The 25,424-nt window shown below is 37.8% G+C and overlaps 1 protein-coding gene across 1 annotated transcript in view; it reads right to left on the bottom strand.

Moving 5' to 3' along the window:
• Positions 1-25,424, bottom strand: part of SYT1 (synaptotagmin 1) — a gene marked incomplete at its 3' end in the record, with an annotated part of 226,784 nt that overhangs the window by 87,338 nt on the left and 114,022 nt on the right. The window contains exons 3-6 of the mRNA XM_081331976.1: positions 24,628-24,812; positions 16,716-16,841; positions 14,940-15,107; positions 9,309-9,476 (exon numbers count right to left, since the gene is read on the bottom strand). Of these exons, the coding sequence (XP_081188102.1) occupies positions 9,309-9,476; positions 14,940-15,107; positions 16,716-16,841; positions 24,628-24,812 (647 nt within the window). The remainder of the gene's footprint in view (positions 1-9,308; positions 9,477-14,939; positions 15,108-16,715; positions 16,842-24,627; positions 24,813-25,424) is intronic.

Here is a 25,424-nt window from a genome sequence, read left to right as displayed (position 1 = left end):
GATGTGCCCACCCTATTGCCGGTAATGGCAAAACAGTCCCGATATGTTGTGTGATGTCATGTGATGTCACAGGTTTGACATGTCTCATCTACCCTGACGTTAGAATGACCTCAATTTTGTTGGCCTTTAGGAAGTCCCAGAAGACAAGGTTGTGCCTGGGGATGGCGTAGATGGGGGAGTCTTCAAAATGGTGAGATATCATGAGGGCAGGGTTGGGGGGTGGAGCTGCCCCATCTACCCCACACCCACTTACCTTGCAGTCAGGCCTCTTATCCCTGGCCCACTTCTTCTGCAGCGTCCCCAGGCTGGCATTTTGCCATCAGAGGCCTTTCTGGAAGGCCATTGCAGCCGAGAACCGAGCTATGGATTCAATCTATAGCTTGGTTCTCGGTTGCAGTGGCCATCCGGAAAGGACTTTGATGGCAAAATGCAGGCTGAGCTCCATTCTTAGTGGCAGAATGAAGCTGCTCCTTTAGCTGAAGAAGCGGGCTGGCTGGCTGGAGCTGTTGGTGCTGGAGGTAAGTGGAAAAGACCCCCCCCCAAATAAGACCTGGTGCTTCTTTTAGAGGAAAAAAAATAAGACCAGGTCTTATTTTCAGGGAAACACAGTAATAGAGTCATCAAGAAAATCTATAAATTTCTTCTATAGAGTAGAAATAGCAATAGCACTTAGACTTCATAGTATTTTATAGGAGTCTTTAAGTGTTTACAGAGTCAGCATATTGCCCTCAATGATCTGGGTTTGTTTAACCGACCTTGGAAGGATGGAAGGCTAAGTCAACCTTGAGCCAATCAGGATCAAACTCCTGGCAGTGGGCACAGTCTGCCTGCAATACTGCATTCTAACTACTGCACCACCATAGTATGACTTTTGGCAGTAACCTCTCATTCCTAAGAGTGGCAATATTCAGTTAACAACCAGATACTGTCTAGAAGACCTATTTAACCTGATTCTGCAAGGCTTTTAAAGAAAAAAACAAGGATAACTTCTTTGGGGAGGCTTTTTTATACGACCAGGTAAAATAATACCTCCTGGCATCAAATCTTCTCACATAATGGGGGATGGGGCAATCAACAGCTTCACTGGGAATGCATACACTGAATGGGTCATTTCTGATTGAAGAAGGAATTTCTGCAGATACCTAAATGCTACAATAATTTATAGTAAAATAAACAGTAAGCTCTTTTCATTAATTAACTAAGTCTAACAGGGTGGCTCAGTGGGTTAGGACGCTGAGCTTGTCGATCAGAAGGTCGGCAGTTTGGCGGGTCGAATCCCGAGTGCCGCATAACAGAGTGAGCGCCTGTTACTCGTCCCAGCTTCTGCCAACCTAGCAGTTCGAAAGCACGTAAAAATGCAAGTAGAAAAATAGGGACCACTACGGTGGGAAGGTAACAGCGTATCGTGCGCCTTTGGCGTCTAGTCATGCCGGCCACATGACCACGGAGACGTCCTCGGACAAGCGCTGGCTCTTTGGCTTTGAAACGGAGATGAGCACCGGCCCCTAGAGTCGGAAACGACTAGCACGCATGTGCGGGGGAACCTTTACCTTTACTTTTTAACAGGGTACACAAGGCAAAAAAGTCATAAATTTCTTTGACAGTTACTACAGAAATAGCTAAGTGATAGAGAACATATTAAATGTTCATGTTATAATCTTTTTCTGTACTACTACAATATTAAGTTAGCTGTGGTTGAAAACAAAATACCACTGGTCTGTTTTGTTATTCTAAGTATTCTCCCAGATGAATTAGGACTGAAAGACCAACATTTATTCTGGATGGTACATTCTCTATAAATCCATTTCAGAATATTTGCACTGAATATTTGCTTTTACTCCACAGCCTGTCTAACTTACAGTGAGAAACCAATTTTTGCTCTTTTCATTACTATGCTTTGTGTAAGGTGTTTTTTTTTGTTTAATAAATATATTCTGTCTATTGTAGCCTGAGTGCAAAGTTCTTTAACTGCCAGTTTAGTATATATCTAAGCCAAAAGAAAAAATACTGGTTAAATAGTTACTACGGTAATCATTGGCATGGTCCAAATTGGCATTTAGAAACTGGCAGAAGAACTCTGAAGAAAATGACTAAGGTTTCTTCTTCTCAAACTTCTTCTCTCAGTTTTTTGTCTTTAACCTTTTCAGCTTTGCATTTTTTCCCCTATTATCTTTGTGATAATGTGGATGGTGGTGAAAGGCATCTTCTTCAAAAGACTGAAATAAATTTGTTTAAACATTTGTTTAACTGAATTTGGAGCTTAAATGTTTAAAATGGCTACAAGGCCTTGTCATCTTTAATTTTTGTTCAACAGCAGCAGTAGTCAGATTGTAATAGCAGCACTCTTTATAATGCTGCTGTCCTTAGAATACTAATCCACAGAGAATGGGTTGTTTAGAGGTGGAGCGGGTCTTTGAAGTCAATTTTTTTCTCCCAGCCCATGCAAACCTTGATAACATATCCAAACATCAAAACAAAACTTACACAAGATGGCCAAGTCCAATTTGTATATGGTATATGGCATAACATTGCTATTGTTTGATGTTTTACTAAAATCAAAAGATTACTTAGTAAATCAATGAACTATAGAATGTTGTTGGCAGGGCTTTTTTTGTCATAGAACGCTCAGAACGGAGTTCCGGCACCTTTTTTGGATGGAACCTTGTAGGGTAGGCAAGGTGGGTTGTATGACATGTGTGAGTTCCGGCACCTTTTTCTTTTACAAAAAAAGCACTGGTTGTTGGTTAAATAAATTAAACAACAAAACATTAGATTTGTAAACTCCTTTCCTTTGAGAGCTCAAATTGGTATCTGTAACATACAATTTCATTTCAACAACTATCCAGTAAGCTGAGAGATAATCCTGGCTCAACATTCTACTAAAATTTTCCAGTACCAAGTTAGATATTACATTGCATATCCCAAAGGTGGTTTTTCAAAAAGCAACTGGACTTTGAACAGAACTGAAGAAGCTTCTTGGATGAGAAGTGAAAGGTCTTCAAGGAAAAACAAAATCCAGTTGCCTTTTGGAAAAGCACCTTTGGGACAACCATGACCTGGATGACTGAGAATTTCCATAAACATTATATTGCATACTGTTTCCTTTTAAAATATTTAAAAATATGTATTTAACATAATCTGTCATTCAAATATTTAACTTTGTACCAAGGGATTCGTAGGGATTTACCTCCCTATCAGCTCCAGCCATGCTAATGTCCACAAATTGTAGGCTCCAACAGTTTTTGGAAATGACAACATTGCCTGCTATTGTTTATATTGCCATCTATTAACCAACAGCAATTTGAAGAAGTAGAATGTAGCAAGTAGAAATTGTATACAATATTATTTTTTTTATTTTAATCCCATTTATATCCCGCCCTTCTCCGAAGACTCAGGGCGGCTTACAATCTAAGCACAAATCAAATGTGCTTAGCAATAGCCTTCATTCTATGTATATGCCTGCTTATTAGGGCTTTCGCCCCCCCCCCAAGCGGCATTATTACAAAGTCAGCTTATTGCCCCCAACAATCTGGGTCCTCATTTTACCTACCTTGGAAGGATGGAAGGCTGAGTCAACCTTGAGCCTGGTGGGATGCGAACCTGCAATAATTGCAGGCAGCTGGTGTTACTTAAGGAGGCATTAGCCCACTGCTCCACCAAGGCTATTGATATTAAGGAGGCTAAATGAAGTCAAATAAAATAAATTCATGACTTGTTGCTCATATAGAATTTATCTGCTTGGTAACCTGGTCTTCTGCATAGTATGACAGCCTCTTAAAACTCATGGAAGTTATTAATTATATACATTTGCTTCTTATCTTTAAAATGATTTTTAAACATCAACACTAATGTTTGTGCATGTGTAGAGAAATGGAAAATGCCATAAATCTGTTTTATAAATTTACTTGGGTCATGAGAGACAAAGGACAGGCTCCCAATTGCTTTAAAAACCCATCTTTTGATTTTACTGCTGACCCTTTTAGGAAGCGGATTGAAAATAGGGTGAATTATCAATGAAGAGGGCATCAGAATGTCAAATCTTTTTGTCTTGTAGGTCAATGCATTGCTCATTAAAAGTAGATGTTATTATGTATAACAAGTGAATCAGCAAAGAGAGAGAGAGAAACATAAAGAGAGAAAAAAATCAAGTAATTAGAGATGATTAAGTGAAAGGCCAAACTGTCATTAGAAGGGGTTGCAAAAGCTTTTTTCCCTTAAGGTCACAAATGAAGCATTTTATGTGACTGAGTCCTATTGTAATTTTAGGTGAAAACTAGACAACCTGTAACTATTGGGCAATCCTTTCAGACATATTTCCTTACCTAAACAGAATGATCACATGTGGGCAAAAATGCAGAGGCAGCTGGAGCGACTTCCAACTTTCTGCCAGCTTTCCCACTGAAATTGTGTGGGGAAGCTGCCAAGGAGTGTTGGAAATCACTCCTCTCCTCCTTGACTAGCTTTAGGTACTACCTGCCTACTTTGCTGAGGTAAGGGAAGACAAAGGGAACTATGGATCATGAGGAGAACTGTACCCTAGCATGTCCCATCCCAGCTCACTCCAGGAAGGAAGGGGGTTCACCCATTGACTGCCAGCATCCCTCAACTAGTCCCACCTCACCAGAAAGCATCCAAGTTGCTCCCTTACCACCTTCTGCCATTAAGAGATTTAAAATTTTAGCCTTGATTCCAAATACCCAATTGCCATTCACCTGTCAATCTGTGCTGCCAGGTGATTGGGTGCAGAGGACAGAGGGAGGTGGGACAGACGGTGAGGATAAACCCTCCCATCTTCCTGTGCACTACAAAACCTTCAGGTTTTTGGGAAGTGTAATTGGAAGGTGTGGTGGTGCTGAAGTGGCCACAACTTTCCCAAATTTTGTTCCCACAGAGTCATGGATCTTGGCATTCTGTAAATTAGCTCATATGAGTTACATTGGTTCCATAACTGTTGTCCTATACATTCCAATTTCACCCAATTGAAGGTTACAAACACAAGAGTTTTAGTAGTATATTAGATAACCCATACTCACTGGGTGATCATTTCAAAGATATTTGCTTATCTGAAGCAAAGAGAAACAGAATGACCAAGGGCAGGCAAAAAAAACATTGAAAGCAGGAGTGACTTCTGACTTCCTGCTAGCTTCCCCATTGAATTTCCTGGTGGAAATCTGGCAGGGAGCACTGGAAATCGTCTCTTCTCTTTCCAGCAAACAGGTAAATTACCTGCTGTTGTTGCATGGGGCAGGGAGCAAGGGATTGCAAGACTGTCTGGGAAACTGTCATGAAACATTGGAAATGAAGAGCATGTCAGCGTTGCAGCAGCCCTGTAATTCACTAGCAGCCAGTCGCATTAAAGCAGCCACAACTTCCACAAATTTCATTCCTTTGGGAATTATGGATCCCAGATTTTAAACACATTCTGTAAGTTACCCATTTGAGGTACCTTGGTTCAAAAATTGTTGCCCTATGATGCACCATTTTGCTCAGTTAAAAGTCACGGCAGTGAGGATTTTGATAATATATAGACATAAAATGAAGAAAGAAAATTCTCCATAAAATGTGTATCCGTGTGAATAGACTGTACATTTGGTTTTTTATGACAAACATTACATTCAGTAATTAAAAAAGAAAAGAAATGAAGTCAGTTATAAAATGTCTTTGCAGTAATGGAACATAATCACATTTGTTGTATAATTTGGATGGAATCCAGTTGCTTAGGGTTTTAAGTTGATTTTAATTATGTTTTTACAATAATTAGTGGGCCAGGTTGTGGTACCATGCTGTTGAGCACTAACAAGCCAAACACATACCCACTGATGCACATCTGGCCTCAGCAATCTTTGCATGAATTTTTGCTGTTTTATTTGGGTAGCTCATGAAATTTTATTGTTTCAATATAACAAGCCCATCTTGCTGCTTATCACCATAAAGCCATTTCATACAGAATACTCACAACAGAATACCTATGGTTCATATCAAATATAGACAAACAAAGAGGGTCTTTCCTAATCCAGTGGCCATTAATGAAGCCTAAAATTGGAAGGATTATGCAGGCCACTGAATTGTAACTCACTGCTCACTACAGGGATCCAAATTAAATTATCAGGTAGATTACTGTCCAACTGCTTGACTATATGCAGTCGGTGTTGACGGGAGGGCAGAGGTCCGCCCCGAGGCATCTTGTTTGTGGAGTTCCTCAGGGGTCGGTCCTCTCTCCCCTCTTGTTCAACATCTATATGAAGCCGCTGGGTGAGCTCATTCGTGGTTTCGGGGTGGGGTATCATCAGTATGCTGATGATACCCAGCTTTTTCTTTCCACCCCGAACCAACCCAGTGATGCCCTCGACATGATGTCCTGTTGCCTGGAGGTGGTCCGGGTTTGGATGGGGAGAAACAGGCTTCGACTCAATCCCGCCAAGACTGAGTGGCTGTGCATACCGGCATCTCGGATTAACAAGTCTTTTCCATTGCTAACTATGGGGGGTGAGGTGTTACCCCCCATTGATAAGGCCCGCAACTTGGGTGTCCTCCTGGACTCACGGCTCAGTTTGGAAGATCATATAGGAGCCGTGGCCAGGGGGGCTTTTGTCCAGGTTCGCCTGGTGTGCCAGTTGCGGCCCTATCTGGACCGAGATGCCCTACGCACAGTCACTCATGCGCTCGTGACCTCCCAGATAGACTACTGCAATGCTCTCTACATGGGGCTGCCCTTGAGGACCACACGGAGGCTTCAGCTGGTGCAGAATGCAGCCGTGCGAGTTGTGATGGGAGTCTTCCGATACTCCCGTGTAACACCTCTTCTCCGCAAGCTGCATTGGCTTACAGTTGCCCTCCGTGTGAGATTCAAGGTGCTGGTGATGACCTATAAAGCCCTAAATGGCATGGGTCCGGATTATCTCAGGGAGCACCTGCTGCCAGCATCAACTTCCCATCGTCCTGTGCGCTCCCACAGGGAGGGCCTCCTCAGGGTCCCGCCGGTCAGGGAATGCCGGCGGGCAATCCCCAGGGGGAGGGCATTCTCTGTGGGCACGCCTGCCCTATGGAATCAATTGCCGGTGGAACTCCGGATCGCCCCCGACCTTCGTTCGTTTCGCCGGGAACCTAAAAACCTGGCCTTTTGAGTTAGCTGGCCTGGACTGAGGGGTTTTAAGGTTTTTAAATTCTAATTTTAAATTTTGGAACTATTGATTTAATTTTAATTTTTATATTGTATTGTTTTAATTTTGCCCTGTAAACCGCCCTGAGTCCTTCAGGAAAAGGGCGGTATATAAATTGAATTAATTAATTAAATAAATAAATATACAATAAAGGGGATCCCATCAACTTTTTAAATAGCTGGCAACCCTGACAAATTTCTCATACAGTATCATTTGGATGCTTTTTTTCTCTAATTTTCATTTTCAATTCAGCAATACTGTTGAATGTACTGCACCCAGTATTGGGCAGAATATTTATAAGGATGTCATCAAGACAAAAATCAAGATGAATTTATCAGAAACTAAATTCTATCAAGAGAGGTGGAAGGAACAGGACATGTTTAAACTAATTTGAAGACAGAAGATAGATGGGTGATATAGAATATATTCTTCTAGTATCTGAAGAGTTATCATGTAGACCAAGATCTATTTCTCCAAACTGCAGGCCACCGAAGAATGACTTTACAAGAAGGTATATTCTGGCTGAGTATTGGGAAAAGCTCCTCCCCCCATAATAATACGAAAAGTTTGGCAGTAGAATCAATTGCTTACAGAGATTATGGACTTTCTTCACTGTATTTAGACAAACATAAACTGTACCATTTCACATGGTTCTGCAAAAATACAGGCATAAGAAAAATCTTCCTACAAATGGAGACATATAAATATCTTAAGAATTTTATTTCAGTCTAGTTCTATTGAAATCTATATTAACAACTGTGTATATAAGCACATGATAAGTCAACTTTGGGTAAACAATTCTTCCTTCTGGACTCTAGGATATTGTTTCATCAAGTCCTAAACACCTATATATGAACTCATACATGATCAATAGATAGTTGTGCTTGTTATAATTCTTCAGGGCAAATTGTTTAGCATCCATTTCCAATGGCTTTCTAAACAATCTTAACTATTATATATCATTCACATGGGGCTGACTTAAATTCCCATCATTCCCAATAAATATTGTCATTGATTTAGGCTACTGTCAAGCCTAGAATCTCAGAAGGAACATTAGTTTATTTACTGCATTAGTTTCCATAAGGTAGACTTTTTTCAACATGTATTTCTTCTATATTTTAGCCCTGGAAGATTCATCTACACCACCACAATGTGCCACAAGTAAACATGGAAATGAAGCCCCAAGGAAGAAATGCCAGTAGCATATAATCAAGATTGCAAAGCTGTTTGGGGCCATTTTCCTTAGTATATTCAAAGCTCTACTGGTTCCTGAGAATGATTTCTTATTAGAACAAGAAGACAGAAAACTGGTACACACATCATAAAAAGATAGACAAAGACTTAAGCACTGGGAAACACTTTCCAACTTGCTATCTCTTTGAAACCAAATCAATCAAATATCAACAATATAAATATTTTTGGTTAACTTTACTCTTTATATTATCTATCCGGTTCCCAAAGTTCAATTTGAAGAGGGGGGAACAAAGGCAAAAAATGATGCAATACTTCTTGATGTAACAGAACGTATCGTATTGTTTTTATTTGAATCAGCATTTGGTCAATCAATCAATCAATAATGTTCCACATATATAGATTTTCATCTAAACTCAGGTGACCATAAAAAATTACCAATATTATACTACCCTAGCTACACTTAACTTCTGTATGAACTATCTTGCATCAATAAGTGAAAACTTTCCAGGGTCCCATGAAATGAGTAAGATCCTTTTAAAAAGAGATGCCCAGTATTGGATCAATAAAAGTCTCAATGCAAAGAAATTCCCTGGCACGGAAACAGATTACTTGCAGGACTTCTCATCCCAGGAGTTGATACCCTGAATGCATGCATAATCTGTGTATATCCCATGTTCAATTGATGTACAAGTATTGCTCTTCTGCATTATTGCCATGATGTTTAAGATCAGAATATTGCAGCTAAAGGTCTGAAAATTTCATTTTGTCTGTTATGTACCCTAGCTATTCATTTCTATCCTTCTTGCTCTTCTAATAGGTACAATCAAGTATTTCTTTAATTTGTTTTGTGCTATGGAATCTCTTCATTAGAAAAGACTATCCTAAGATTAATCTGAAACATAGAAGCAGAGAATAAAACTGAATGAATTCTAACAAAGGGTATAATTCTCTTACCTCTTCTTTTTCAGCACTCTGCAAATCTCGCCATTCTTCAGTCACATGACCAAAATCTACAGTGTTCATGGCAACTTTGTATTCTCCAATAATATCATGCTTGGAAAAGCGGTCAAAGTCATATACTGCCATCACTAAAGTTTTTCCTCCCAGTTCAGAATACGGCACCTAAATTAGAAAGAGAGAGAGAGAGAGAAAAAAAACCCCCACTTATAAGGCCTTTAAAAAGTAAATATGCCTGGTTTGCAATTCAAAACCTTTCCTTTACTATCTGCCATCCCCATTTAAGTGAAAGGAGGTAAAAGGCACATTTTCTTGCAGAGGCCTTTGATGACATTCTTTAATGGCCACAATATAGCAATCCATAGAGCAATGTGGTAGCTCATTCATCAATGAGGAAGTTTCACCCGGAGTTCTGGAAGTCAGTCTCCACCATGAAGCTTAAGGCAAATTATCTGCCCAGACACATAAGCTTTCAGCACTGAAGGAAGTTCCTTTCAATAAATCATGCTGTCACTTTTCTCTTCCCAAACATTATAGGATGATAAAAAAAGCACGGATCTGATTTTTTTCTCTGTTGGCACAGAATAATTAAAAACTAAATAGCTTTTTTGAAAAGAACTTTATTATTTTTCTCTTTAGAATTTCATTTTGCTAATGATGAGGCTTGCCCTTTAGCATGATATATTGCGGTATATTTTGGCAACAGAAGGCCATATTCTGGATTATTTTTCAGATGTTCTCTGCTAGAGTAGAGTAGAAGGGTTGTCATTAGTTATATTACATTAAGAAGAAGAAGATATGCAGTTGATGCATCATTTATAATGAAGTTTTTGGCCCATATTCTTCACATATATTTAGCTTTTATTTGTTTTCAAAATGTTTCCCTTCTTGTAAAGTTTGTCGTTTATAATGGATGAAGAAACTCTCAGATTTAAAAAAGAAATAGGAAAAACTTCCTTTTAAGATAAGCAAGAAAAACATATGTACATTAATGTACATGTTTGCTGATATTATAGAAGGATACTAGGAGCTTGGTATTTGTAGAGGCAGTGACTGGATGGATTGATTTATTTAATCTTAGTCTAATCATTAGCTTAGACACCAGAACTAATACTTTTGTCAGCTTTTGAAGCATCCCAGCAAAACATTTTTAATATATATAATTCCATATTGTAGTAATACCTCTAAAATTATTTTAGGATCAATATAGTTCCTTAACTCAAAGAGATGGAAAGTAATTCTGATTTGTTCTTCTTTAATGTGAAATTCTATATGTTTTAAAAATGGTGCTTATTTTGGGATAAGTATAAAAAGATTTTATTGTTAGGCTTTGTAACAATGCATACAAAGCAGATTATGTGACTGTGCTGAAAGATTTCCTGGCCTATAATGACCTGGTTCCAAACCTTCAGAGAAAAATATTAAGTTTAAGGCTTCTCATTATTTTCTGTGAATATCACTAAGTTTCTGAGATAGCAGTTACGAATTCCAGTTTGAATCTCATTTCACTGAAAAGATTAGGAGGCTTAAGGAAACCATTATCTCACATGGTGTTAATAATACCAATTAACTATCACACTGTATATGGAACACAAAAATACTAATATAAATACATGTTTATAATCAACTTAATCAGGTGCTATTTTATTTAAGAGGGAATAATATTCTATTGGGAGTGAAAAATATAGATCTAGTAGAAAAAGAATCGTTTAACAATTCTTTGTTTTACTGCATTTATTAAGTTGCTTTCTAGGCAAATTTGCAGCCCCTCTCCCAAGTCAGGTCAGCTTGCATAACATCCAATCAGTCAGTGTGACAGCATCACAGTATATTATTTTATTTTTTTATAAAATCAATTAGATTTAAGACAATATTAAGGCAAGATAAAAAGCAGCAAACACACTTCTGACACCATAAAATGTTATACAGGTGTGCTTTCAGATTCAGCTTATGGTCACTTACACACACTCACTCCCAGGTGTCATGTCTCCATCGGAGCCTGCTGAGGAAAATGCGCTTCAACTGGATGGAGGTCAAGGGAGGGGTGTCTGTGGCTTCAGAGGAATGTGGGGAAGAGCAGGCTGAGGCAGGCCAGGGTCTTTCAGGATTGGGGCAGGATGAACATGAGAGACAGAGCTCAGGCAATGAGCAAGAGCCACCCCCTCCTGATCCTAGAGCACGGAGAGTGGAGAGAAGGAGGAAACAACGTAGGCAGGCTCAACTACTGGGGAGGAGAGCACCCTGCCTCTCTCCAAAAGGCACACCTGGAGACTGAGACTTAAGGAGATGCTGTGGGGAGGGGCATTTGTTGGGAACAAATGCTGAATGCTTGGAGTTTTGTGTGCCGTTTCTGATCTTGGAAACAACTCTGATCTCTTGTTCTGTGTTGTGATTTCTGCTTGGAAACCCTGAAACTGACCATCGGACTGGCTGACAGACTTGATTTGGTGTTCACAGACCTCAGAATGAATTTTGGCTTCTCTTCTGAAACTGCTCAGGTAAGCTTGCATTTCCACAGACTCGTTAGATTTTGGATGTTTGTTTCTTTCCTTGTTATCTATGTGGCCTTGAGTAAATTACTCTTCTAATCTAACTGTGTGTGAGTTGAAACCTGAAGAAGGACTGCTTGTTCCATCACACACTCTCCCTGCCTGAAGAGTTAAAAACTTGTGAAACTACTTGCAGCCAGAGGCTGCTGAAGGTGTGTGTGTCTTACTTTGTTCTGTGGCTTGCCAGAAACGTGGGAGCATTTGGGAAAATTGGAGCAAATAAAGGGTGGCTTGAATTGCCAGTTGACTGTTTTGCCTCTGTGCTGTGCCTTGGGTCATCACAACAGGCCTGGAAAATTGCCACACTCAATCCCAAATCAACTGAACACTGAGGCACAAATGGTTCTTTAAAATACACAGAGACCCAGGGAGTTTAGAATAACAACAAACTTTTACTGATATATTTTTGCTCTTACACACACGCACACACACACACCCAGCGTCTACTACTAGGCTGCCAGGCACTAGCCAGAGGGATCCAAAAGGGGCTGGGCTGGCTTGAGGACTTCTGTTTATCCCCCCAAGAGTTGGTTGGAGAGGGGCTTGCCATGTGCTTGGTCCCAACTTTTGTCATTTTGTTCCCTTTACTTGGTTCCTTTCCCTAAGAGAGCTTTTCCTGCCATTTGTCTACCCTGCTTACGTACCTTTGCCACTTCTAGGTATGGTGGCTTTGGCCTAGTCTCACACATTCCATCCCCTGGCATCGAATTAAACAAGAGATGCCACATGGAGTTCACTCATCACCTGCTCAGAACATTACAGGTTTTTGTATGTATTCTTGCCAATAGGTTTGCTGTCTAGCTGGTATTTTAGGAAAACAAATATAATCTTGTGAATACAGCTGTAATATTCTACTTCAGACATGTCAAACTCAAGGCTGCGGGTTGGATGCAACCCGCAATGGGCCCAGATCCGGCCCCTGTGGTAGCCCTGGAGAGAGGCAAGGGATCAGCCCCCGTTGCCCTGTCCCTTTCCCACCCCAGTTCGGCTGGGCACCCCCTTGGGCGTCAGGGCCAGTGGTGCCTGGCAGCAGTCACAACTGGCTGGTCCCTTGGCTGCCCATGGGCCACCACACCCTGAGATTCTGGGCCAGTTCTCCAAGCAGCAGGCGGAGGCAGAGGCGTGGGGGATGTGATCCAGCTTGCTGGACATGCTGGGCAGCTGCCCGCCCCACCTAGCTGCAGCAGGAGTGGACAAGCAAAGACAGATGTGGGTCCGAGCACTGTGGCTGCTGGGCCAGCCCTCCAAGTGGCAGGTGGAAGCAGAGGCACAGGGAGGCACGCAATCCAATACAGGTGAAACTTGAAAAATTAGAATATCGTGCAAAAGTTCATTTATTTCAGTAATGCAACTTAAAAGGGGAAACTAATATATGAGATAGACTCATTACATGCAAAGCAAGATAGTTCAAGCCGTGATTTGTCATAATTGTGATGATTATGGCATACAGCTCATGAAAACCCCAAATCCACAATCTCAGAAAATTAGAATATTGTGAAAAGGTGCAATATTCTAGGCTCAAAGTGTCCCACTCTAATCAGCTAATTAAGCCATAACACCTGCAAAGGGTTCCTGAGCCTTTAAATGGTCTCTCAGTCTGGTTCAGTAGGAATCACAATCATGGGGAAGACGGCTGACCTGACAGTTGTACAGAAAACCATCATTGACACCCTCCACAAGGAGGGAAAGCCTCAAAAGGTAATTGCAAAAGAAGTTGGATGTTCCCAAAGTGCTGTATCAAAGCACATTAATAGAAAGTTATGTGGAAGGGAAAAGTGTGGAAGAAAAAGGTGCACAAGCAGCAGGGATGACCGTAGCCTGGAAAGGATTGTCAGGAAAAGGCCATTCGAAAGTGTTGGGGACTTTCACAAGGAGTGGACTGAGGCTGGAGTCAGTGCATCAAGAGCCACCACACACAGACGGATCCTGGACATGGGCTTCAAATGTCGTATTGCTCTTGTCAAGCCACTCCTGAACAACAAACAATGTCAGAAGCGTCTTACCTGGGCTAAAGAAAAACAGACCTGGTCTGTTGCTCAGTGGTCCAAAGTCCTCTTTTCTGATGAGAGCAACTTTTGCATCTCATTTGGAAACCAAGGACCCAGAATCTGGAGGAAGAATGGAGAGGCACACACTGCAAGATGCTTGAAGTCCAGTGAGAAGTTTCCACAGTCTGTGTTGATTTGGGGAGCCGTCATCTGCTGGTGTTGGTCCACTGTGCTTCATTAAGTCCAGGGTCAACGCAGCCATCTACCAGGAGATTTTGGAGCACTTCATGCTTCCTTCCGCAGACGAGCTTTATGGGGATGCTGACTTCATTTTCCAGCAGGACTTGGCACCTGCCCACACTGCCAAAAGCACCAAAACCTGGTTCAATGACCGTGGGATTACTGTGCTTGATTGGCCAGCAAACTCGCCTGACCTGAACCCCATAGAGAATCTATGGGGCATTGCCAAGAGAAAGATGAGAGACATGAGACCGAACAATGCAGAAGAGCTAAAGGCCGCTATTGAAGCATCCTGGTCTTCCATAACACCTCAGCAGTGCCACAGGCTGATAGCTTCCATGCCACGCCGCATTGAGGCAGTAATTGCTGCAAAAGGGGCCCAAACCAAGTACTGAGTACATATGCATGCTTATACTTTTCAGAGGTCCGATATTATTCTATGTACACTCCTTGTTTTATTGATTGCATGTAATATTCTAATTTTCTGAGATTGTGGATTTGGGGTTTTCATGAGCTGTACGCCATAATCATCACAATTATGACAAATCACGGCTTGAACTATCTTGCTTTGCATGTAATGAGTCTATCTCATATATTAGTTTCCCCTTTTAAGTTGCATTACTGAAATAAATGAACTTTTGCACGATATTCTAATTTTTTGAGTTTCACCTGTATACTTGTTTTTAAGTATATTTTACAAGAAGGCAACCTCTGAAATACGTATTACTTTTTAAAAAGGTTTATGTTAACAGTAACAATTAACTAGACTATAAACAATTCCTTGGTGAGGTATAGGGTTAATCTTTAGTAAACATACAGTAAGTCATGAAAAAGTAAGTACATTATAATACCTTGAATGTAAATTGTTCATTGAAGACAGGGTTAAGGGTTTTCCTGTGAACTTTTGTCTCATATTTCTTTTTCTTATCAGGAAGCAGGAAAACCTTCACATATGGATCAGATGTGCCACCCATATCTAAAGCAGGCAGCTCAGCAGCTTGAATTATCCCTACCAGAAGCTGGAAAAGGAGATGAGACAGGGAAATAATTAGTTCAGCAAAATTTTAATCAGACATTTAAGGAGAACTTATTCCTAACATGTTGTTGCATACATACTACACTTCATTTTCTGATGCTCTTTGAGTCAGGAATACATGAGGCCTACTAAGTTCTGGACCAGATGAAGCTTTAACCAAACATGCTTCAGGAATGAGTAAACAAAAAGGTTACCACAGGAGCTGAAATACATGAAGCCTGACTCAGGCTGTATCTGAATTAGAAAGATATACTTGGAGACATTGCTCCAATCCATGATTACTTTAAAAGGACTGAAATGTCTTGCTTTAAATAGCTATAATCTGAACTAACCTTTGCCTTAAAGCAGGAATGTCAAATTTGCAATGTCATGTGATGTGTCACAACGTATTGCAACTTTTTTTCCCCATTGCTGGCAATTGGGTGGGCGCGGTTTCGGCATGATGCATTCGGCCCGCGGGCCGGCAGTTTGACACCCCTGCCTTAAAGAATCCATCTTGGGCTTTTTTCCCCCTCTTTTCAATAGAAAGATGCAAAATTGCATGATAAAAGTTGGCATGCAACTTAAGTTAATAGAAAGGTTTGATAGAAGTTAAAAATTAGAAATTACTAAATGAAAATATTAGAAATATGAAGGAGTGTTTATCCACCCACATTTAATCATTATTAAATGATCAATGATCAATTATCATTTTAAAATGATTAATTAAAATGATACAACTGATTTTTATTTAATACTATCCTCCCTATGACTATCAGACAGATAGATAGAAATAGTATTAAGAACCTGGCAAGTATATTAAATGTACATGTACATGAAGGCTGTATTATTATTGTGGTAAATATTAGCATAATCTTTGTGTACATGCACATGTAATGTAAATATAATTTAATTATCTTTTCCATTTAGCTGTGTCACAAATATAGTATTTTGATAAGAGTCTTTTTAATAAACTATAGAAACAAAAATTGACGTATCTCTATTAATTATGAAAGTTAACTTTTATTAGCTGTGAATGTGAAAATGAGATTCAATACTTATAAATTAATAACTGATTTAATTGGTATAATTAATTGGTATAATTTTAATTGGTATAATTTTATATTATAGAGTTATGTTTATTATTTTTAAAGAGAGTGTTTTTAAGTTTTCATGTCAAAAGCACAGTACCAACAAAGGCAATAAAGATGTTTTTGATAAAAAAACAAAATACCTGTAATGTACTTTAATGATTTGGTTATGAAAGTCTAGGTAAAGATGATCAAAAACATATATTTTAATAAATAATATTTTAGTCTAAAAATCAGTATACTGTTCATTTGATAGATTTTAAGATATAACCAATAGTCAATGATAATCCAACTAAGTTCTGTTCAAAGAAATTCGACTTCCAAGGGAGATAGGGCCAATTGAAGAAGTGAAGCCAATAACTACTGCATGACCCAGTAATGGGTCCATGGAACCTCTCCAGATAAGGGAGAACTGGAGATCACCATGTATGCTCTAGGAAACCTCAGGACAGCACTTTTCTGCAGGTTTTAAAATACTGGGTTTTAATTCATAAAATTCTAAGATCACATTTGTTTCAAACCTGATTGTTCTGAAAGTCATAATCCAAGGAATATTGGATTTTCCCTAATTTCTCCTCTTCTTTGGCTTCTTCTTTTTCTTCTCCATCAGTCAATCCAGTTTCAGCATCATCATCATCCTTAAGGGCCTGTAGACAATTAAGAGCAATAAATGTGCCAATAAAAATGACTGATTTATAAGCAAAGCCCTAAAATAATCTCATCAGAAAATAAAACCAAACACTTCTGCTTAGTCATATAGTGAAGCAAAAAAAAGCAAGCATGATGGCATTATGTTGTCTATATATATATATTTAGATTGGTCCAAATATACAAAAGAATTATCAGCAGCAAGCAGCAAAAAAGCTATGAAGGCCTCTTTGGGGGGGTATTGCAAGCAACAATTGTTTCAAAGCCTGAAACATAAAGAGAATGTCAACTTGATACTTAATTTTTTAAAAATCAAATTGAATCAAACTGCTTGTCCAAAGACAGTTGTGAATAAGCATGCCATTAAATAAGTAAGGTTGCAAAGTCTTCCGATTTAAACCAATTGTGCATGCTGTGAATTACCTACATTAAAGCAAAGTGCTTCTGCAGAATTACTGCTGTTTTAATGTTATTGCATATAATTTCTTCAAAAAGTGAAATGCCAAACAGCTTCAATGTTTTTGTTTTCATTTAGGCTGAATGTAGAAGCAAAGGTACCACTAAACCATTAACAAATGTATGGTCACAAAAAAACCAGGACTCCTTTCATTCTCTTTTTCTTTTCATTTGATATTAATTTAAAGATTGGCTGAACCAAAGTGATTTAAAGATATCTCATTTTTAAACAATTAAGGATGACTAACACTTACAAATTTATCTGAGATAAAGTATCATTAATTTTAAGAAGGCACTGAGAGCAATTTCAAACAGAGACTTTATAAAAAAAGAAAGAAAAAGTTAAAAGTATTGACTGAAGCAGTATTTGAAACAAATTTCCATCATCTTATAATTCAGATTTAAAAATGGGCAGACAATATTTTGTATGCCAGCTCCTGAGACTTATTTCCAAATATCTATGTTTAACATTTCAATCAACAGGTATGGTTTCTCAAAAAAGTATGTTCAAGTTAATTTAATTCAGTTAAAGTTATAATCTGATATGTATCAGCTACACTGCATTTAATTCAGTTAAAGTTATAATCTGATATGTATCAGCTACACTGCATTATTTTTTATTTAAAAGAATGGGCAAAAGAGGTCCAGTGATTTCAATGTAATTTTAGGATTATCAACTTTAGTTAGAATGAAACTTAAATTTGTTTCATCATGTATTTGTTAAAACAAAATAGGCATAAAGTTTTATTTTAGGTGATAGAAACTGTATGATGAAATGTATAAAAATATTACATCAATTGCTTCTTTTGCAATATGAAAATAAATTGGGGTGTATGAAGAGAAAACACTCATTCTCATTCTGACAATTTACCTTCCTATTTTACTGTCTACTCTTTTACTTTATATGTAAGCCCACTGGCACTGATGACTATTTGAGCTAATGGAATAGAATTATCTAATTTCTATGAAATAAATCTGATTTAACCTCATTTGGGATTCAAAGATAGTAAGAATAAAGCCATAGATCACATACTACCAAATCATTTAATAACATGTATTAAGAAAACAAGATAAAAAAGGATTTTTAAAATGTGCAACCCAGATGAAACCAAAAGCAATCCTAATCAAGAAGAATATTTGTAGCTCAGGGTTGACATGAGGGGTCCTTGGTGCTCTCTGAGCTTGCTTGTTTTCTTGCAGACATTTCATTATCCAAATTAGGTAACATCATCCCTGTGCACAGTCACTAGTACTGATGATGTTACCTAATTTGGGTAATGAAATGTCTGCAAGAAAACAAGCAAGCTCAGAGAGCACCAAGGTCCCCTCAAAAACAATCCGTCCAATAAAAATAATTTTTAAAAAGTAGTCTAAAGAGGTAGTGCTTGGGGTTTGGAAGGGGGACAACAGGCTTCATCTGAATCCTGATAAGTCTGTGGGTTCGAGAGGCCTCAGGATCTGTGGGCTCATCATCCTTAATTCTGGACGGGTTGCATCACAAATAGAACAGGTGCACAATCTGGGGGTTCTCCTAGATTTGTGACCAGTCATGGCTGGCAGAGCCTTTGCACAATTGCATGTTGTGCACCAGTTGCACCCCTTTTCTGAATCATCAGGACCTGTGCACAGTCATTCATGTCCTTCGCATCTCCTGGTTGAAGTACTGCAACATGCTCTACATGGGGCTACTCTTGAAGAGTATTTGGAATTGCAACTGGTACAGAATGCAGTGGCATGGACAATTCTGGAGGCTCTTCAGGTGGCACATGTGGCAAAGTTGTTACATGAGTTGCACTGGCTGCTTCTGTTAATTTGCTTCTGGTTCCAATTCATGGAACCATTGTCATCACTTAGAAACCTTTTATAGCATGACTCCAGGATATGGGTCCAGAGGAACTGCCTTACCCTGATTGGACTAATCCACCCCACTTGTTCCAGCAGAAAAGGCCTACTTTGGATCCCATTGGCCAACAAATTTTGGGCAGTGAATCCAGGACAAGAGCCTTTTTTGCTGTGGTCCCTGCCCTCTGGAATATTCTCCCATTACAAGTGAGATTTGCTCCCACAGTCCTGGCTTTCTGAAAGAGCCTAAAAACTTGGCTTTGCTGCTTGGCCTGGAGCCCAACAGGGGCCTCCTACATTGGGAGTGGCTGATGGGATAGAGAAGATTCTCACCCTAGGCTGCCCATCATCTCTGTTCTTAACTTTAATCTTTTTATTCTAATTCTGATTTTTTAGACACTTTAATTGGTAATTATATTGTAAGCCACCCAGAGTTGCTGTATTAGTGACAATGGCTGCATAGAAATTTAATAAATAGATAAATAAAGATGGGAATAATATTATTGATCATGAATACAAATTGATTCAGTCAGAAATTTTCTTTGGGAGCTTGCTGAAATACTATATTCCAAAATTTTCTATAGTGCTGTAGCTATTCCTTTCAGCCCTGTATGGTAAATCAGATGGAGAAACCAATGCCAGATAGGTTAACTATTTTAGTATAACAGCTCACAGTTACAGAATCTTGCAAGTCTGAATAGGCTTCTCCCTCTATCTTTGTGTGAATCCTCAAGTTAGTTTCTTGGAATTTTTTTTAAATTTTAAATTTTATTTATATACCGCCCTTCTCCCGAAGGACTCAGGGCGGTGAACAGGGCAGACAATGGCTGCATAGAAATTTAGGAATTTAGGAATGACCTAAACCATGCTTGTTTGTTCTTTGTCATGGTTACAGATCTTTCAACTGTCATTCAAAGCCATGCCTATGCTCTCTAGAGTTCTATTAGAATGTACTACTATGGAGAAATTTGTATTTTTTTCATGCTCCATTGGGAATTGAATACAGGCACTTGATTGGTGGAAAATATAATGGTGAATTAAATTAGATTATTCACAAGCGTATTTGTTCATCTTCTCTAATCCCATACATATTTCCTTTTTCCCCCTTTCTTTTTAAAATAAATAGTATTCATCTTGATCTTCGGCAATGTTAGGTTTTTACCCTTTCTATTACTAGAACTTATACCGAATCCCAATAACTCAGTTTAAACATGCCATAAAATTTAGCTAATGAAAAAAATTCAGCCTGATATAATTTAAAGTGCTCTCCTCTCTGTTAACAAATTGTAAAACAATAAAGGTTAGAGAGCAATGATGCAATTATTTCTGAGACATATTGTTAAATTCCCAATATTTTCCCCCAGTTTATCAGTTATATGATTAGGTCACCTCTTTTCACAAAGGTTGAACTGAAGCAAATTTCCTTCCTCTTTCATACAAGAAAAAATAACATACAGCCATTATGGTGCTTTGACATATAACCAAAAAGAAAACAAAATCAGTGCACATCAAAATCTGAAATGTCTAACACTTTTCGGCTTAGTATAAGTTACAGAGAATAAAGGAAATGAGTATTAAATCCTGTAATATAAATAAATCAATTTAGTTCAGCCTCTTGATATGTGTAAAAGCTTGCATAAATCTCAGGCTGAGGAGCCACAGCTATTGGGACATTAAGTACATTAGAGCTTTACTTTACATGTGTCCAAAGAGCAAAATAAACCTACCGCAAGTGACAATCCAGAACAGTCATGAGACACAACATAGATAAGGAGGACATAGAAGGAAGAAATAAAAATTAAAACATCCACACAAAAATAGTAAAACTATGGAAAAATGACCTTTTACATATATTCTTTCTGCTGAATCTTTTAATGCACTTAATTTATAATCTTTGACCTTTCTTTTATAGAAATATTTTCCTATGAATAGATTTCCCTAGATGCATAAGTTTATATATTATATGCATAAAATAAATATGATCTACCTGGAGGTAGAACATACTAAAAACAGTCAAATGAACATACAAATAGACTTTATTAGTGTAGGATACTGAGATTCAAAAAGGGGCATGCATTTGAAACCTTTAAAGAAAATATAAAATATCCTTCAGAGGAGCTTACTCATGTTATCTTCACATTCTTGGTAACTGTGTGACAATGGTTTGCCCTGCTTCTTCTGGGATGTCTTTTTTCCCTTTTCCCAGTGGAAAAGATACACTTTATTTTTCCAACCCTGTATTAACCAAGACTGATATTTGGCAATAGACATCAGCTAGTGTTGACAAGTTGCTGCCATCTGACTGGAGTAAACCACTGGTTAGAAAAGGGAATCTCAGTAGATCTACAGAGTGTACTTCCTGAATGGCAAGGGTCTGAACTCTTATGCATTTGGCAGTGAGAGTTATTTCTAAATAAGCACACGTAAGGTAAATCTAATCACTATACCATTGGTTTTAAATTATATTCACTATATCATCGGTTTTAAATTAAATTACATTCATGCTGCATTTACATGGAATCTATTCATATGGACCTTTAAAAAGGATTCTTTGAGTAATGACAGCATTTATGGTGTAAAAGATTAGAAAACATTTTTTCCCTGCATTCTCAAAACAGCCGTCCCAAATCAAGTGCCTTCTAGAAAAAATAGACTTAAAATTGCATGATCTTCACACAAGATGACAATAAGGAAAATGGAAAATGTTTCTTGCTGATGCCTATAAAGCAAGCTACTGTAGGCTGTTATACCTCTTTTCCCCCTGTTACTGAATTACTCTTCTGGTCAGCTATGTTTTTTTTCCTTCTTTTTTAACTGTAAGATGACCAGAATCACTATATAGCTTTTTGGTCATTTATCCAGATCTCAACAAATATAATGGAACACATTTAATAATATACTGTATCATAGAAAAATGCGTTATTAAAAACACACAACAAACTGCACAAAAATATAACAACAAAATACATTCAGTTTGTCCTATTAAAACACACAATAGATGGTTATCATTAGAATTATTACCAATATACAAAGTTTCTTTTCTTTAGATCCCTAAAAGAGCAGTTTCAGACTATCTACTAATGAAACATTAATTATGATTACCCTAACTGATCAGCAATTAAAGAATGAGTCACAATTAGCATGTATATTAGAAAGAAATCTTTGTTATTGCCAGAATGGGTCTCTGCTAAATCAGTTCTGAACTGTAACTCACTAGTTAAAATTGTTCTTAAATTTTAAGGTTCTCAGTGACCGGCCTACTGATTTTAGAATTCTCTGTTGAAATGAAAACCTGTATAGTGCAACTTACTGGTACAAGATGGATGGGAGGTTTTAAGCATCTAACTCTTTTCTCTCATCTAATAGGAAATTCACATAAAGATATTGTACATTTATTTATATAAACAATACACACACACAAACACACACATCTATCTACTGGAAAAGTGAAATCAATTCTACCATTAAGTAGAATAAGACTTTATAATTTTATAATTAGTTATTTTAATTATTATTGTTTGATATCTGCAGCCAGGGACATATCCTTGAGAGAGTTTCCATGTTAACTGCTGGGATAATTGCTGGGATGATCAAGGTGACTGAACAATATTTACTGTATTACTTTGCCTCAAGCAACAAGTGGTTTTGGCTAATCCTAAAATCTCAAAAGAATCTTTCCTTAAACTTATCTAGGTTGGTGGGCTCATACTTGTTTAGTCATAGAGCTAAGTAATAAAGTCCTAACCTTTTCAAGTTTCTACCAATATGTCATTAGTGTATAAATAATAGGACAAATTTATCACATTCTTTGTGTGTAACATTTATAACAAGATTTCTGTCCTCCTGAAGCAAGAAGTGCTTATACCAAATATAGAATATACCAAAACTAACAAAGAAATTTTAATTCTAACTTCTTTATGTGGGTTAGTTCACCTTTCTTTAGGTGCTAGTCATTTGTTCTTCCATTGCAATAACTCTCCTTTAGAATACCGGCTTTATTGAATTTATAGATTATTTCTGTTTTCTGGAAAATTCTGCACACTCTTGCTTGACAAATCAAAAAGATGCATTTCCATGACACCAACATTCACATTTCACTGGGAGGAAGGTTTCTGTTGTTAAAGGACACTTATGTAGTATCCACAATAGAATTTATCAGTAACTAGCAATATACATAACTACTCTTTATTCATAAAGTAGTGATATAAATTGATCACAGTTAATGGTATTAATGAAAAGCTATTCTTCATACTCTTCCTTTTTCATCAGATAATGAAAATTTGATATAAGAGGAGTAACTTTAACCTTTCATATTCTAGTATTTGGCAATCATTGCTTCAAAAAGAAATGAAAAAAAAATCAAATTCTCTGACCAAAAAGCCTTATTCATGTTTTGATGTTAGAAGATGGACTGAGGTTAATTTGTGATAAAGAAATGGCAGTCCCAATAATTTTAGTACAAGTAGGCTTAAGGAGCCAGAAGAACATTCTACAGAAGGAATAACACATTAGCCTTTATTTGTGCTCTAGATATTAATTTGGTGGTTCTTATTTGTAATTATATACGCATATAAAAGAATAAATCAATCTAGAGTTCTCACTCAAAGCACAAATGATCAGGCTCAAATTATCATACTTTGGATATATTATGTAAAAACCTAGCTCTCTGGAGAAGGTTCTTATGTTGGGACAGGTGGAAGAAAGAAAAGCAGAGGAAGACTAACAACAAGGTGGACAGACTCAGATACAGTGGTAATGGGTGCACCTCTGGAAGACTTGAAGGACCAGGTTAGGGGCATATCATGAACAAAAGTTTTCTATAGGTTTGCTAAGAGTCAACACTGCCTTAATAGCAGATAATTGATACAATAATATTTTTCTTGGTTGTGCATTGGTTGGCAACCATTTCAGACAGCGGATTCCAGCATGTATGATGGCTAGATATTCTTAAATCACCTCAAATGTCATAAAATTTTAACTAGTAATCACAAACTCTTAAGCAACCTGATGCCCAATTTTGGTGTTCTTATCTGGTGTTTTGGCTTTGTCAAGATTACCAAAAGATTACCAAAATCTTACTAAGCTCAATGATCCTGCAAAATTTTAGACCAAATAAATAAATAAAACATTACCTTGGGGGAGATCTCAATGTGGTTTTGTGAGATGACAGATAACTCAACCATCTTGGTTACTATGTTGTGAACTCCTTCTCAGAAATATTAACACCTATTATGTGTTGTAAACCTAGTACACCTAGTAAACTGAACCTGAGCTACAAATCTGAAAACATCCAGGACCTGTATCTATAGCAGCTCAAACTCAAAATTAAGTGTGCTGATCAAGAGAATAGTGATAGAAATTTTCCACTGTAACACTTGCAACTAGTCAATTTTCAATACAGTACATAATACTTTATCTCTTCCTCTCAGTCTATGCATTTAATTATTCAAATACAGTATAAATTTAAGAACATGGTATATACTTTACCTGATCTTTCAAGTTCTTGCCTAAATCTTTTACATCTTTCATATTAATTGCATTCTTTCCTCCCTTCTCCTTGCCCTTCTTCTTGTTTTTCTTTTTGAACAAGCATTTCTTACACAGACAGAAACAGCAGGTAAGGACTAATAAGATGGCAACTATGGCTATGGCTATTAAGGCCCAAGGTGGCACTGTGAAGAGAAAATACAAACAAAATAGAGTAACAGATTGTTAATCAAGAAGGCAAAGACAGAATCTATATTTTTAGTAAATATAGTTAGCAATCATTTACAGTATGGCTAATGATAATAGAAGGTAACAAAATACAAAGACCTGCAAATAGAAATAGAATGACTGTGGCAAAAGAAAGCAGAGGTAATACCAATAGTAATAGGTCAATATAAAAGGGAAAAATGCATTGCTATAGGCATATACTACAGGTGACCCAACAAAGCAGAAGAAATAGATGAACTTTTTGCTAATCAATTAATAAATGTATGTAGGAAACATTCCACAATAGTAATGGGAAACTTTAACTACCCTGATATCAACTGGGAGACAAACTCTGCAGCAAGTGGGAGATCGAACAGATTCCTAACCAACTTAGTTGACAACTTTGTCATCCAAAAGGTAGAGGAGGGAAGTAGAGGAAAAGCAATACTTGCCCTAATAAAGAAGAAGTGATAAAGGGAGTTGATGATGCTGGAACATGTCATATTGGAATTCAACATAATGCAAACACAATCAATAGCATATAATCCAACCAGTCTCTTTAACTTTAAAAGACCTGATATTAACAAACT

This window comes from Vipera berus (genome assembly GCF_964194415.1).
Source record: "Vipera berus genome assembly, chromosome: 6".
Taxonomy (NCBI): Eukaryota; Metazoa; Chordata; class Lepidosauria; order Squamata; family Viperidae; genus Vipera; species Vipera berus.
The sequence above is the reverse complement of the archived record's forward strand: the minus strand, read 5'-3'. Positions and strand labels throughout refer to the sequence as shown.